The sequence below is a fragment of the Chanodichthys erythropterus genome, chromosome 5 (genome assembly GCF_024489055.1).
Source record: "Chanodichthys erythropterus isolate Z2021 chromosome 5, ASM2448905v1, whole genome shotgun sequence".
NCBI lineage: Eukaryota > Metazoa > Chordata > Actinopteri > Cypriniformes > Xenocyprididae > Chanodichthys > Chanodichthys erythropterus.
Window position 1 is genome coordinate 9,280,291 of NC_090225.1, and position 16,893 is coordinate 9,297,183.

Genomic DNA, 16,893 nt, shown 5'->3' on the forward strand with positions numbered 1-16,893 from the left:
CAGCTTGAGGCGATTCCTGAGTCTCTGAAGAACATGCTGCTGGTGATGGACACAGCAGGGATCTTTCACAATGCAGACTCTCGTACAGGCTACTCTGACTTGTGGGAAATCACCTGGGAAAGAATTGACTGTTTCCTGCCCCATCTAAAGGAGGAGCTCTTCAAACAGGCTGTCATCCCAGGCAATGATCACTCAAACACAATACTCACATGTACCATTTATTGAGATGCATACGCATAACACGTTAACTTATACCTTCTGGTTTTTGTACAGAACCAGTGTGTAATGTTCCTGCGGAGGCCGTCCCACCATCTGTTGCCGTTACTCCAGCCTCTCCCCCTGTGCCAGCCCCCTCACCAGTGCCAGTTGCCCCTGCAGAGCAAAATAGCACCAGCAGACCCGCATCGCCTCAGGATATGCCGACACCTAGTGCCAACGGTGATCGTAAGCTTTATTTAGACATTGTTATCGTGTTGATTAGGAGTGGGTGGTATGGGGGTTACTATTCAAAAGTTGGTAAGATTTATTGAAAAAAGTTGCTTATGCTCATCAATGCTGCGTTTATTTGATCAAAAATACAGTAAAATCAATAATATTGTGAAATGATTATTACAATTTAGAAGAACTGTGTATATTTTAAAATGTAATTTATTCCTGTGATGGTAAAGCTAAATTTTCAGCAGTCATTACTCTAGTCTTTAGTGTGCTTAATTATCAATTATTGTTGGTGCTCAATTATCAATAATGGTTCTTATCAGTGTTGATTAATATTTTTGTAGATACTGTGATACATTTTTTCAGAATTCTTTGAATAGAACGTTCAGTTAACAGCATTTGTTTTAAATAATTTTTTCAACATTATAAATGTCTTTATGGTCACTTTTCATTTTGATTGTCTGTAGTTATTATTAATGTGTCCTTGCTTGGGTTGGGAATCAGATACTTGTTGTAAAATTAATATTTCTAGTCCGCTTATCGATTCTGGTATGCACATTTTAATGTGGTTTTAAACCATTCAAGTACAAGAAGATGTGAAAGAGAACTCAATTCTGAACTTTAGCGCTGTTTTCTGTGCTGGCCACATCTACAGCACGCACACAAAAACCTCTCATATAGTGCACGAATACTGAATTGAGTTCTCTTTCGTGTCTTCTTGCACTTGAATAGACAAATACACACAAAATTATGTCCAAATATCATTGTAAACAGTCAATTATGTCTTACGTGAATGTGAACAGTTAAGAAAACGCATGTGTAACAGTATATACAGTCCAGTCCAAAAGTTTGGAACCACTAAGATTTTTAATGGTTTTAAAAGAAGTTTTGTCTGCTCACCAAGGCTACATTTATTTAATTAAAAATACAGTAAAAACAGTAATATTGTGAAATATTATTACAATTTAAAATAACTGTTTTCTATTTTAACATATTTCACAAAATAATTTATTCCTGTTGTAAAGCTGAATTTTCAGCATCATTACTCCAGTCTTCAGTGTCACATGATCCTTCAGAAATCATTCTAATATGCTGATCTGCTGCTCAATAAACATTTAATGTGTACAACTGTACAAAATATTTGTGTACAATGTTTTTTTTCAGGATTATTTGATGAATAGAAAGTTCAAAAGAACAGTGTTTATCTGAAATCTAATCTTTTGTAACATTATAAATGTCTTTATTTGATTGATTTAATGCATCCTTGCTGAATAAAAGTATTAATTTCTTTAATTTCTTTTCAAAAAAATAAAAATTCTTACTGACCCCAAACTTTTGAACGGTAGTGTATAATGTTACAGAAGCTTTGTATTTCAGATAAATGCTGTTCTTTTGAACTTTCTATTCATCAAGGAATCCTGAAAAAAAAGTGCACAACTGTTTTCAACATTGAAAATAATCATAAATGTTTCTTGAGCAGCAGATCAGCATATTAGAATGATTTCTGAAGGATCATGTGACACTGAAGACTGGAGTAACGATGCTGAAAATTCAGCTTTGCATCACAGTAATAAATTACTTCGTCAAATATATTCAAATAGTACACAGTTATTTTAAATTGTAATAATATTTCACAATATTACTGTTTTTTACTGTATTTTTAATTAAATAAATGTAGCCTTAATGAGCAGACGAAACTTTTTAAAACCATTAAAAATCTTAGTGGTTCCAAACTTTTGGACTGTACTATATATATATAAATATATATATATATATTTACAGCATTACTGTTTTTACTGTATTTTTTTGATCAAATAAATGCAGCCTTGCTGAACATAAGAGACTTTTTTCAAAAAGATAAAAAAAAAAAAAAAAAATTCCAAACTTATGTCTGGCAGTGTATGTGGAAACTGTAATGCATTTCTACTTTAATGAATAGAAAGTTCAAAAGAACAGTATTTATTTGTATTTATTAATATAAATCTTTCATTTGTTTATTTATAATTATTTTGATCAATTGAATGCATCCTTGCTGAATAAAAGCATTTATTTCTTAAATAAAATAAAAAAATTAAATCTTTGCTCCAGACTTTGCATGGTAGTGTATATCAAAATCTGGATAATTGTCAAATTTTTTACTTCCTTTTTCTTTGTGCAGGAACAGATAGATCATCTCCAGTTCCTCCCTCAACACCTCCGATACCCACTCCAGTAAAGATGAGTCCTCCAGAGTCCCCGCCCCCTCTCGGCCAGTCTCCACTCATCCTGCAGCCCCTTGCCTCTCCGCTGCAAGTTGGCGTTCCCCCGATGTCCCTGCCAATCATTCTGAACCCGGCTCTCATAGAGGCTACCTCACCTGTGCCCCTGCTTCCCCGCCCCACCACTGACTGACTCGCCCGTCAAACGTAAGCCGTCAAGAGTGCCGCGGCGTTTGAAGGAGAAACGCATTGGAAGAAGCATCTGATTTCACTGTTCTCCTGCAGTTGAACACTCTCCACAGCTGTAGCCCACACTATTAAATTATGTAACAGCAGGACATGGAATAAGAGCGCATGAGAGGACATTGACATGCATGGTTGCCTCTCTTCGTTTCAAACATCAGAGAAACTCCCAAAACGCTCGGACTCGAATGTCCTTCAGTTAGAAATGTTACATAGATGATCATATTTATTCAGAACAGGAAGGTGCCACCATGGAGGACAGTTCATTATTGATGAGACTACACTTATTTCAGTCAGGGGGGTCTGGTAGGTTAGCTGCACCTGTCAGAGCAGATTTTAATGTACTAGTACTCAGTTGTTACTCGTGAGGTTTAGTCAGTGATCACAGAGAATGGCTGATTGGTAGAAGTATCGCACACTGGGTCCGGCTAATGATACCATAAAAACTACACCTACAAACTGTACAGTATGATGAAGAAAACGTAATTTATTTTGACAATTCATATTGTTTCTTATTGTGGCTTTTACACTTTAATTACATTGCTTTGCCGTAAATTGGTCCAGAGAAAACAGTCGCAGAGAAGTAGCCACTTATTGTTCGCCATACATGGTTTCTTAGTGAGTAAATTAAAGGGAAAGTTCACCCAAAAATGAACTTTCTTTCATCATTTATTCACCCTTGTGTCGTTCCAGCCCTGTATGGCTTTCTTTCTTCTGTAAAACACAAAAGAACATTAAATTTCCATTGTATGGACTATCACATTTATCAAAATATCTTTTTTGTTCCACAGAAGAAAGTAAGTCATACAAATTTGGATTGACATGAGGGTGAATAAATGTTGACAGTGTTAATTTTTGGATGTACTGTCCCTTTAAGTCTACAAAAATATTTTTTTTTGTTGAAAACAATAAAATATGGCTTGTACCCACTGATTCATTATCGTTCACCTCTACAACATTCCAGACACGTCACTAATGTTTTCAACTAAATGAACCCGGCTGAACTCTGAATGCCAGGTTCTGTTTTATTTTGATGGGTATTTTTTATTCATAAGTTGTCTTAAAGAGAGTTTTGTTGCTCAGGTTTATGCTGTATCGCTGTAGCACTTCTGCTCTTTAAAAGTTTCCCTTTCAAGAATTTCTCCTGGCCATGATCATGATCCGTTCTTTCAAATAAATGTTTCTGCTGTTCTTTCTATCAACCATATCCCTTTATTGTGGTGATCTCGGCTCTGGAAGTTTAGCAACCACTTTGAATTAATAAGTGCTTCATAAAAAGTTCATGCCAGAAGAGAGCTGTAAAATTCACTAATATAATAGTTCTCAGACCTGCACCTCCGCTTGCATCAGCCAAGACCACCCGAGAACAGCTCAAGTTCATCTAGAGATCAGTGTATGACCTGAGACTTGTGGTTTCTCCTCTCAGCATGTATGTTTGGATCAGTACAGAAACTGTAGGTGCTTTAAGGAATTATACTGTTGTAATTTAATGTAGATCGTCACTGCTGTACTTCAGTGACAGCAGAACAATGACAAACACAAACAAGAGATGGACGTTTTTTTTTTCTATGTGCACTTGTTGTACTGCATTCTTAGATACATCAGGAACTAATTCTGTAGTCAACAGGTAATTCAATGAAAATCTGTATATATATGAATAAAAGTTAATGTACTTTTTACAATGTAATAAATATATGGTAAAATATCCTAATTCTGTGTTTGTCATTTAATGAAGGTGGTTCTTCACCTCTGGCAAAATGGGCTTTTTAATAAAACTTGGCTGCGTATATGGTATAGGATTTTTTTTTAATTGGTGCTCCCTGACTAGAGATAAAACGCTATTGAAAAAAAGAAAAAAAGGCTAATGTCTTGTCTTTTGCCATATAGGTGGGGAAAACTTCAACACCCGTAATGCACTGGCCATGTTGCCGTCAGAAGCCACTCCCACCAGTGAGATGCTTATCATTTAAATAGGAAATACTACTCCGCAAACTTTCAGTCATAATATTGTCGACTTGTAGTATTGTTCCCGGGTGCAAGAATTAAAGAGTAAACGTTTAGCGAGAGAGTTATTTTCGGTTTCCACTCCAGGGACGGATCCAGTACGTTGTAGGCAGTGACTAAAGGAGGAAAGAATCGTAAATATGGAGAAAACGCAGCCACGGAAAAAAAACACTGTTAACATTTCAGACTGGATGACAACGAACACAGACGCGTTTTAGGACAAGCAGAAGACTGAAAGAAACTGCCGTCTTGTCAGTCCCGCCCAATCCCTCGAAACAAATGAAAGTTGTGGCAACCAATCTGAATCCTCTCAAGCGAGGAACTCTACATTCCGATTGGTTGCCGCCGAACCGCGTCATAGCTCATAAAAGTTGTTCACACCGCCGGCGGCGAGAGCGTCAAAATGACGCTAGTCATTCATTTTCAATGAGAGCCCGGCGGCGAAATCCGGCGAGAGCGGCGCGGCGCGACTTGGAGCGTCGAGGGGAGTTGAAATCGGGTTAACTTTATAGTAATGAGTTATGACGCGGTTTGGCGGCAACCAATCGGAATGTAGAGTTCCTCGCTTGAGAGGCTTCCGATTGGTTGACGCGACTTGTCATTTACTTTGACCCTCCCGTCGGCGGCGGTTTGAACGAACAGTACAGCGTTGTTGGCAGGGCGGCCAAGGCGACTGTTGACGCTCTCGCCGGCGGCGGTGTGAAGTGAACGCACTCTCGCCGGAGCTCTCATTGAAAATTAATGACTTCCTGTCACTTTGACACTCTCGCCACCGGCGGTGTGATGACCTTCGTTAATTTTCGGAACACAAATTAAGATATTTTAGTTGAAATCCGATGGCTCAGTGAGGCCTTCATAGGAAGCAATGGTGCGCCAAAAAAACAAAATAACGACTTATAAAGTGATGGCCGATTTAAAAAAAACCAAGGGTGCTTCTCAATATCCCTCCTCGTTTCCTCGCTCCTTCGTCCTCCATTCTATGACCTGGAAACCGATGGAGCTCAGCTCAGCCATCCTTGAAGGAGGAGGTGAGGAACGAGGAGTGAGGAAGCTTCCCGAGGAGTCACGAGCGAGGATACACAGGTGCATCCTTTGCGGAAGACTTTCTCCTCGAGAAACCTGACGCACGCATACATTCTCCTCCCCCTTCATATCGGTCACAATAATTTAAATGTATGCCTTAATGTATGCAGTTTAAATAAACTTTACATGTCACATATTTCAATGGGGCATCTTGCTTTATTAATATTTATTATATTTATATATATATATATATATATATATAAGAAATATTATTTTTATGAAATCACTTTAATGATGATCTAAATTAAATATAAGTTGTTTAAATATAAAATATATAAATATAAGTTTCTATAAATACAAGTTTCTGGATATTATTGATCTAGGTGTTCGAGGCAGAATCCTGCCATCTGCTGGTTAGAAATGTAAATAAGTGGTTTTTCCAGGAAAGTGTTGTGACCACATATATCCAGCAGAAGGCCATAGACATCCATTCATTTTTTCTGGATGTGACAAACACTGCTGTTCTAGAAGTATTTTGCGAATTTATAGATTTAAACATAATAACATACATTAAAACCTGTATTTTTGTGAAAGGTTAGAATTTTGTTGTTTGAGGTGTTTTTTTTTTGCAATTATGCCATATACATTTTCAAAAATATAACTAAAATGCCTCTAAAAAATATTTAACTCAATAAACCAAATGTAAAAAATTATTAACTTTCGAATAAGAATTTTTAATTTTATTTGTTTAAAAAAGTACATTAAACCAACAGCAATAAGCAAAAATGGACAGTTGTGTTTGTGTGTGTTAGGTCTCACCCCTTCATATCTGCATTTTTTTAATGCATTTGGCTGATTATTGTTTGCCAAACTCCATACAAATTCTATGCGACAGGCCCACCTGTGTGTTTGTGTGCGCATGTGTGTGTAGTGAGCATCTCTGTTGTAAATTGCATCACCCTGACCCCAAACACCGCATGAGGGTTAAAAATAATGCGTTACTCCTTAACTAATTGTAACTAATTGTGTTAGTTGCCTTTTATAATATTCTAAGTTTGTATTTCACTGTTTTTATTCATTTTAAGGGATACTGAATCAGCAACCATCATGTTCACACAGCGCACACAACACCTCTGCACTCACACTTTCTCTTAACATGGAGACAGGAAGAGGTGTCAGCCAATACATAGGAAAACAAAGTAACCTGAATGGCTTATTTGGAAAAAACACTCGGATATTAAAACATTTAAAGGTTACTAGTTACTTTGGGAAAAGTAATCTGATTGCGACAATAGTTGAGCAAACTATTGCATTTGCATTTCATATAAATGGAAGCTCATCCTGTGGTGTAAAACATTTTTTTTATTTCAAAGCAGAACAAGAAACACTTTTTTTTTTTTTTTGATAAACCAAAACTGTCAGAAACCACACATGATATCTAGCCAAAAAACAACGGTCAAAAGTTCAACTCTGAACATGGAATGTAAAAACAATTTCAGTCTAAGGATAAAAATGGCAAACAATGAAGATTAAGTTGATCTAGTCTAAATGAATGTTTTTTCTTTAAAAGAGAACAGTGAAACATAAATGTGTACAGTACATCACTCACAAATATCCTTGTTTAAACACCTTCAAATAATCTGCTGTCGAAAACATATACCTACAACATCTTCCACCAAGCTGCACTACACTCCACTTAGAATGCTCTTACTAGCCTGGATGCACTCTCTGCTAAAGCTCATGTTCAACTCATTTTACCTTCCCTCAATGTCGAGGCCGACAAAACCAGTCAATGCAAAGCTAAAACAGAGCTGCATCGAGGCCGTTACACTTTCAAAGAAATCAAACCCCTGACTGAACATCACTTGGTGTCCATCTTGGCCATCTCCTGCAGGTATATCCCAATGCTCTCGCTGTCAAACAGAACAAAGTAAATGTTCTTCAGAGAGGATGTGGTTGCTGAGACAAAATGGTTTGAAATGGCCTTCAGTATTAGTTGGGCTGCTGTCTGCTTTGGGAAACCATTTCTGGGGAAACAAAAATCAAAAAGGTGTCATAACCTCATCGAAACACAACCACGCAATAAATGAGCTGATCTGAAAGCTACAACACCCGTCCTCTTGTAGATGCGTTTGAAGAGTGAACTTCAGGTCATTTGAAACCCCATGATTCTGATGCTCACCGTCCAGCAGGTAGTGAAGGGAAGGCCACCGATTTGAGCTTTTTCTCCTCGGCAGCAGACAAACAGTTCTTGACCGTTTTCTCCAGCTGATCTTCGCACTTCTCTGAACCCCACTGAGGGACGTGACAATGGATGATGAAACGTGCTGCCATCCCATTGGCTTGACTCACAGCCACTGCAAAGCAGAGGGAATAAGAAATACTCCAGTCACAACAACAACACCACACAGAAATGTGTTTACTTCAATACCCTACAGTAGATTTCTTCCCTCTTTCTTGTTTTACTTTTAAAGTTCCCACATTTTCTGGCTAAAGACTCAAAGGACTGAGGAAAATTATTATTTTTCTTTGCATAATACTTATTAGTACTTCAAAAAGACCCTCAACAGACAAAACCAATGTTGCACGTTGGCTTTTACTTTACCCAAGCACTAACAAGTGGTATCATCTAGCCCATTAAATATTTTAGTACTACAGAAATTCTCATTCAATACTGACTTTTTTAGATTGTGCTCATTTCCTTTTAGATTGTACTTTTCCAGGCCTGTAAATGATCATTTTAATATTACTGATATTTCCAGGTTTTCCATGACGGTTGTATTTTTTTTTTATTTATATATATATATATATATTAAAATATTTAACAAGGTCATTTCCTGCCCCTTTGAACATTTCTACAACACACACTAATTTGAGTCTGCTTTCTGTCTGCTTGTGTCAGTTAGGGTGTGTGTGAGTTCAACCTGATGCGACTTCCAAAGGGCCTTGGCTTTTTCTTAGCTCCTTGACGGTCTCTAAGAAATCTTTTCCTCCTGCTTTCTCCAGAGCATTACCTGTAGCACAGGAAAACTTAATAGCTTTTGCCAAGTGTCAAAAATAGGTCTCTGACAATTTTATATTAGCTAACAACAATAGCTATGTTTCCATCCACCTATTTATATACGCATTTTTGGATAATCGCATTTAAACCCTGGACAGAAACGGCAAGAAAACTTGTGCGCTCAATAAAGGCGGATACTTCTTTTTTTTTTTTATCCAATAAAAAGAAATGCGCATAAACAACAATGGAAACACATTTACCAAATAAATTCTTTGATGCGCAACAAAAAAACTCACATGACTTTGCCTCAACGGAGAATGGGATTGGATAAATGGACTAAACAGTGGACCAATCGCATCACACAGCATCTCAAATGTTGGTTTGGTCATTCTGAAATGTCTGAGCCAGAGTCTGCCATCAGAATGATTTAGTATTATGACCATTCAGAAGTGTCTGACACTATTGCGTTCCCAAACACCAGGCATCCGAATGCAAGATCACATTACGGCATTCACTGAGACACAAGTCATTTATGATGTAGGAAAATAGAGCCAGAGTGGCTTCCCTGATTGCAGCCACTTTCATTTTTATTATAGATATTCTGTGCCAATTTCCCAGGAAGTGACGATTTTGTTCTCTTGAACACATTTCCAGGCCTGTAATGGTTGAATTCGCAACTTTGAATGGAAACATAGCTAATGTTAATAATCTTGTAGTGTACTGACCGATTCCTTCTTTCAGATCAATCTCTGCGTTTGTGGGATTGATGATTCCCTCCACTTTGATCGTTCCGATTTTGCTGATTTCACTCTCTGTAAGGGACAGCTGATAAAGAAACCAGAGTTAACTCCTTATGGATACAATCACATAAATCAGAAATGTATTCACAATGCATGATTTTACTGCCGATATAAAATTAATCAAAAATATTGTGATGATTTTAAGGTGCTTTTTCTTTGGATGTTAAGTTTCCAAAAGAGCATTAAGATGGATACGTTTTAAATATTTCTCTGAATTTTAGACTTTGGTGATCAGAGTTGGTTCCATTTAGTGGTCGACCAATATATATTTGGCTTTTTTTGTTTTGTTATTTGCTTTATATTGGCCATAAAAAATAAAAGTTATATATGTTAGCTATATGTATGGTATTTAGATATATTACTAAATTACTTGCATTCAAAGGTATACAACATTTATAATGTGCTCTATAACTGTTAAAGTAAATATTAAAATGACAAATTCTTGATAATGTGTGATAAGCACCTTTTGTCCAAGGAACAAGCTTTTCGCCGAGAGAATAGTAAATCCCTCTCCCGGTCCGTCTTCCACTGTTGTGTTGGCATCTGCTTCTTTGTCATTCTCTGTGCTTTTCTGCATAAAGAACCATTTGTTGTATTCTCACAGACAAACATAGTACCAGGGCAACATATGTATGTCCTCAATCACGCTGCACTTACTTTGGGTTTGCGGCCTGGTTTTCCTTTGCTCTTTTTGCTGGGTTTCTTGATGGGTTTCCGGTTCGCCCTCTTCTCCGGAACGGTCACCTGAGTCTCCACCTTCACCTTGCCGCCTCTCTTCTTGGAGAGCAGCTCGGGATGGATGCGAGGCAGAACTCCACCATTTGATATGGTCACCCCTCTGAGCAACTATTCAATAATACAGAAAAACAATGGCACTGCTATTACTATTAACGATTATTAGAACTATCAGTACAAAAGTCAAAATTCTGATCTAAAACATTAGTTTTAATGCTACTCAAACAAAGGTGGCAAATTCATTGCTTTTAATGCTCTACCACAATGGTAGACTACAGCAAAAAAAAAAAAAAAAGTACTGCGAGTTGTTTTTGGACAAGATGCTAAACATTAACCCTAACCGACCTCAATCTATTTTAACATGTAATTCATTACCTGGTTGAGTTCTTCATCATTGGCCACTGCCAGCTTGATGTGTCGTGGAGTGATTCTCCCCTTCTTGTTGTCTCTTGCTGCATTTCCAGCCAACTCCAAAATCTCAGCTACAAAAACATCAGAGCAACAGATCACAAATCACATGATTCTCAAATCAGCAATTCCAATTTATATATATATATATTTTATATATATATATATATATATATATTTGAAAGAAGTCTCTTCTGCTCACCAAGACTGCATTATTTGATCACGAATAAAGTAATACTGTGAAATAATGTTACAATTTATTTAAATAACTTTCATGTTTATTTAAATAAATTGTAACAATATTTCACAGTATTACTGTATTTACGATCAAATAATGCAGTCTTGGTGAGCAGAAGAGACTTCTTTCAAATATATGATATATAATTTATCCCTTTGATTGCAAATCTGAATTTTCAGAATCATTACTCCAGTCTTCAGTGTCACATGGTCCTTCAGAAATCATTCTAATAAGCGATTTGCTATTATTATTGGTGCTCAATTATTAATAATGGTTCTTATGTTTATCAATCAAAGTTGAAAACTTTTGCTGCTTGATATTTTTCTGGAAACTACTTTTTTCAGTATTTTTTGATGAATAGAAAGTTCAAAAGAACAGCAATTATTTGAAATAAAAATCATTTGTGACTTTATAAATCTTTACTGTCACTTGAATCTATTTAATGTGTCCTTGTTGAATCAAAGTATTCATTTCTATTCTTTGAAAAAGATCTTACCCCAAACTTTTAAATCGTAGTGTATCACAGTTTCCACAAAAATAAGTTTTCAACATAGATAATAATAATAAAAATGTATATTCAGCAGCAAATCAGCATATTAGAATGATTTCTGAAGGATCATGTGACACTGAAGACTGGAGTAATGATGCTGAAAATTCAGATTTGCCATCACAGAAATATATTACATTTTAAAATATATTACAATGGAAAACAGATATTTTAAAATGTAATAATATTTCACAATATTATCGTTTATACTGTATTTTATATCAAATAAATGCCACCTTAGTGAACATAAGAGACTTCTTTATACATTAAAGTCCCTCATGCTTCAATTATAAAGACTATTTCAAACTTTTGACAGCCAGTGTAATTAAATGATTCATAATGAAAATAGAAAATATAAAAAATTTTGGTAAAGAGAATTGTGCTTGTTTTCTTGATTCCCACCTGCTAAGTACTCAATGACAGCTGCCATGTAGACGGGGGCGCCCATGCCAATGCGATACTTGTGGGTTCCTGTGCGCAAATAACGCATCATCCTCCCGACAGGAAAAATGACTCCTGCTCGGGCAGAACGAGACAGCTTGGTGATCTTTTTCTTTCCTCCTCTGGCTGACATCCTGCCTTTGCTGGGGTGAAGAAAAAAAAAAAAAAAAAATCAAACATTTCTTCCATAATCATCTTTTGAGCAAGGTAACAATCCATTCAGCAACATGTAATCAAAACATCAATCATGTGAATGAAAGAGCAGACCCACCTCCTCTTGACTCACAGTGCCACTGGATGGAGTACCTACAGATGAATCAAGACAAAATGATTCATTCATTAACATCTCTGAATGTGACTGAGCTCAGCAGTCTCCATCTGCTTCTGATAATGATGACAGACACTCTCTTATCCATGTTAATGACTAAATTAGAACAAGAATAAAGCTAATACAAACACACGTTGAAAAGTTACAGCTTGGGTTTCTTTTGTCTGTTGAACACAAAAGAATATATTTTGAAGAATGTGTGCAACCAAATAGTTGCGGGTCCCCACTGACTTCCATAGTATGAAAAAAATAAATAAAAAATACTATGGAAGTCAATGGGGACCAGCAACTATTTGGTTACCAACATTCTTCAAAATATCTTCTTTTGTGTTCAACAGAAGAAAGAAACTCATACTGGTTTAGAACAATTTGAGGGTGAGTAAAAGATGACAGAATTTTCATTTTTGGGTGAACTATCTAGTATTAAGGGACCGTTGCAGGAGGTTTCACTAATAAGCAAATTAACAAAAAAAATAAATTTTGGTTATCTACGATCTGCAAATTAGAGAGTGATCTAATCGTCTTGGCTGAATTAAAAAAAATAAAAATAAAAAACATGCATGAAAGCTGCAGGTGTCCAGTGGTTTGGGAAAGTGGAGATGGTATATTTCCACATTTAAATTATTATTTGTTGTATGTATTAAAATCCCATGCCTTTGGGTGACGTTGTATCCTGTCATTAAAGTTTGACTCAGTAAAAAGGTAATTGGTGCCATTTTTTAAGGCCAAAGTATATTAAAAATTTGACATGAATATTTAGCGTATGCCTACAGCCGAACTCATTGCCTTTCAAAGTCTGTTTCGTTTGATAGCGTGCACAAAGGGTTAGTTCACCCAAAAATGAAAATTCTGTCATTTATTACTCACCCTCATGTCGTTCCACACCTGAAAGACCTTTGTTCATCTTCGGAACACAAATTAAGATATTTTTGATTAAATCCGATGGCTTAGTGAGTCCTCCATAGGCAGCAATGACATTTCCTCTCTCAAGATTCATAAAGGTACTAAAAACATATTTAAATCAGTTCATGTGAGTAAAGTGGTTCAATATTAATATTATAAAGCGATGAGAATATTTTTTGTGCACCAAAATAACTACTTTTTAACAATATCTAGTGATGACCGATTTCAAAACACTGCTTCGGAGCGTTATGAATCTTGTGAGTCGAATCAGTGATTCGGATCGCGTATCAAACTGCTGAAATCACGTGACTTTGGCGCTCCGAACCACTGATTCAATTCGTAAAGCTCTGAAGCTTCATGAAGCAGTGTTTTAAAATCAGCCATCACTAGATATTGTTAAAATGTTGTTATTTTGGGTGTCTTTTGGCGCACAAAAAATTCTCGTCACTTTATAATATTAAGGTAGAACCACTGTACTCACATGAACTGATTTAAATATGTTTTTAATACCTTTATGGGTCTTGAGAGAGGAAGTACCATTGCTGTCTATGCAGAAAATAAATGACATTATTTTCATTTTTGACTGAACTAACCCTTTTGTCTCTTTTTTTATGGCTTTGAAACAACAGTCTGGGCAGTGTGGCCACTTTGTGAACAAACGATTTGGAGTGATTTTAAAAAAATGTAAGGTTTATTTACATGCGCCGTTAGAACGTGTACAGTATGCACGTAGCATGTTAATGACGAAATCCATATCACGTGCACTGTACGTAGACAGAAAAATGAAGTACACTTTAGGCTTTGGAAAAAAAATATGCTGCTGATGAAATTTACATCTGTATGAATACACTATTATGCATGTAAAACAATATATACTTTGTGCTTTACTATATTATTATTGCATAATTAATTAAATGCAATAAAAAGCACCCGAGTTCCCAGTTAGAAACAGCAATGAACAGGTAAGTAATACAAAAATACTTATTACGTACATAGCTTACATTAAATATAAAAAGACATGTTACATTAGTTAGTTAAGTTAGCTAACTAGTCAGTATAAACTGTAACTTGGATTCCTGATCATTAATAATAATATATAAATGTATACTGTTGCTATTTGTCATGCTGCTAGGCAGATTTTCAAGACCAAAATAAATATTTCATGTCATATTTATTTGTATTTGTGTAATTAGCAGGATATGGCCATTACTGAAAAAATGAACAATGCTATTTTTGTTTTTGTGAAATGTTCTTAAACATGTTCTTCACAGGTTTCGTAATATTTGCCCACATTATATCTATCTATCTATAATAAGATATAAAAATTACACTTTTTTTTTTTTTTTTTTTGCAAAAATATGACCCGGGGTCTGTGAATGGCATTCAAATTGTGAAGCACCGCGTCGACAGACAAGGGCTCTCTCGGCACAGCCTGCAGCGACCCCGCACTGCCATCCGAAATTAAAGGCGCAGCGCATGTTTTAAGATAAACAGCGAACATTTATAAACATAGAGCGCGATTCCTCCCCCCCTGTGAAAAGTTTCGCTACAAATACTGTATATGTAATGAAAGACCCGCCTCCTGCCAGCAACAGCACGTTAACACCATTATATTCAGTCGGGATGCGGTACGTGATCGAGAGGCCATCGCCGAATCCGTGATTCAAAACGTATGATAAAAGGCCTCGCCTTCACTTCACTGTTTTTCAATCAAATGCACACAAATCCACACAGGTTTGTTTTCAAAACACATTAGGTCGTTCACAAATACATATTCTTGGTTTTTAACCCCGCTCCTCCCACATCAACTCACCCCCATTTTGTTTTTACCTCGTTGCATTTACATAGAGTAAAACAGCCGATATACATCGCAAGCGAGTGATGCGTTTCGACGCGACGCGACTGGAACGTTGTTATTATAATCATAGCATCAGCAAGCGAGCTGCGTTCAGCTTCGTTTTTATAATGCGAACGCTGTCGTATCGTCGCGCGCGTCGTGTACAGTGTGCTGCTGCTGCTGCTCGAGCTGCATTCGCATGCATCGCATCGCGCGCTTATCAACCCAATATCTCGTGCCAATATTTACCTGTTTGTTCTCTACAAATGCGTCATGTACGAAATATATCTGTCCTCTGACAGGCGCAAATAAGGAGGAGTTCCTGGTATTCCTATTCCCTGTCCTTGTGTGCTGAGCCTCTGCTGTTCCTTAAAAAAAAAAAAAATTGAGAGGGAGAGAGAGACCGCGAAAAACTACAGCAGCCAGTACCACCGTACTGTCGATGGAGGCAGGCTTTAGGCTACTGCTGCTGCTTCTCATTTAAAATACATTACATTCAAGATATGAAATACAGTAGAGCGCACCCAATGCAATCCATGCGAAACGCATATATAAGCAACATTATGTGGATATAATGCATTATCAAGCCACCATTTCTCCTCTAAGAGGCGGAGGAGAGCAGCATGCAAAAATAATTCGTCACAGACAGCTGCAGGTGTCTGAGACATTGATACTTACTGTAAAAAAATCCGTCTCTTCACCTGATCTCTACTCGAGTGAGTGGTGATCTTCATTCGTTTTCACATGAATTGACTCTATCCTGGCGCCTAATGAACTCAAATCTGATTTTTGAAGCTTACGCAGACACGACACTAAGCCTATAGTGCACACGAATGCGTTCCCCTTTGAGTGCACTTAAAAAGAAAACCTCCTCATTGTCAGTTAGGATTACTTTTTATCTCTTCGGTTTTATGTATGAATCTCTGGTTAATGCAAAATCTAATATGCATTGAAAGGCTCGAATAATGGCCTGTTTCAATAGCGTTTAGTGTTTGCGAAATCTGTGCTAGACTGAGCTGGTTCCACAGAGGGCAGTATTAGATCAGAATTCAAATGTACTTGTTTTATTGTTGTGCTCCGGTAGGGGGCGGAATTGGGTTATATGTTTCTCAGACAAGGACAGGCGTGTTTGGGGACAACCAATATTGCAATATTAGGTGGCCTTAACTACTATGTACTTACATCAGAAAATAAGTACAATGTACTTATTGTGTACATATTGTATTGCTAAACACTAGCTGCTATTGAGGTAGGATATGGGACAGGTTTGGTGGTATGGGTAGGTTTAAGGGTGGGTTAAGGATGTATTTACATGCAGGTTGTTTTTTTTGTTTGTTTTTTTAAATGTAGTGATTTTTACTCCATTCACCTGTGACACATGATAAAAAATCACTACGTCACAGGTGAATGGAGTAAAAAATGTAAAGGTTGTTTTTTTTACAAGATGTAATATAAGTCCTAGGTGTCCCCTGAATGTGTCTGTGAAGTTTCAGCTCAAAATACCCCATAGATTTTTAACTGCCTTTTTTGGGGCATTTTTTGTTGGAGAGATTTATAAAGAATTAAGTTATGTTTATGAATTATACAGACTGCACGTGTTGAATGAAAAATGAAAATAGCAACGACTCTCGTCTCCGTGAATACAGTAAGAAACGATAGTAACTTTAACCACATTTAACAGTACATTAGCAACATGCTAACGAAACATTTAGAAAGACAATTTACAAATATCACTAAAAATATCATGTTATC

At 36.6% G+C, this 16,893-nt stretch overlaps 2 protein-coding genes across 12 annotated transcripts in view; one reads left to right on the top strand and one right to left on the bottom strand.

Moving 5' to 3' along the window:
• gbf1 (golgi brefeldin A resistant guanine nucleotide exchange factor 1) overlaps positions 1-4,254 on the top strand; it is a 91,435-nt gene extending 87,181 nt beyond the window's left edge. For 5 of the 10 annotated variants that reach the window (XM_067385942.1, XM_067385941.1, XM_067385946.1 and 2 more), the window contains exons 38-40: positions 4-181; positions 274-444; positions 2,594-4,254. In XM_067385942.1, coding sequence (XP_067242043.1) covers positions 4-181; positions 274-444; positions 2,594-2,826 — 582 coding nt within the window. In that variant the 3' untranslated portion in view covers positions 2,827-4,254. The remainder of the gene's footprint in view (positions 1-3; positions 182-273; positions 445-2,593) is intronic. The other 5 variants (XM_067385950.1, XM_067385943.1, XM_067385949.1 and 2 more) reach the window with 3 other exon arrangements.
• Positions 4,255-7,252: 2,998 nt separating this feature from the next.
• On the bottom strand, positions 7,253-15,546 carry macroh2a2 (macroH2A.2 histone). 2 transcript variants are annotated; one of them, XM_067385155.1, is made up of 10 exons: positions 15,391-15,546; positions 12,345-12,379; positions 12,035-12,216; positions 10,815-10,921; positions 10,362-10,550; positions 10,168-10,275; positions 9,630-9,729; positions 8,828-8,917; positions 8,086-8,260; positions 7,253-7,930 (listed from the first exon to the last, which is right to left on the bottom strand). In XM_067385155.1, exons 3-10 carry the CDS (start codon positions 12,204-12,206, stop codon positions 7,765-7,767), a joined length of 1,107 nt encoding a protein of 368 aa, XP_067241256.1. In that variant the 5' UTR covers positions 12,207-12,216; positions 12,345-12,379; positions 15,391-15,546; the 3' UTR covers positions 7,253-7,764. The 2 variants fall into 2 exon arrangements, with proteins under 2 accessions (XP_067241256.1, XP_067241257.1); XM_067385156.1 differs by lacking the exon at positions 15,391-15,546 and adding an exon at positions 15,135-15,364.
• Between the last annotated feature and the right edge of the window lie 1,347 nt (positions 15,547-16,893).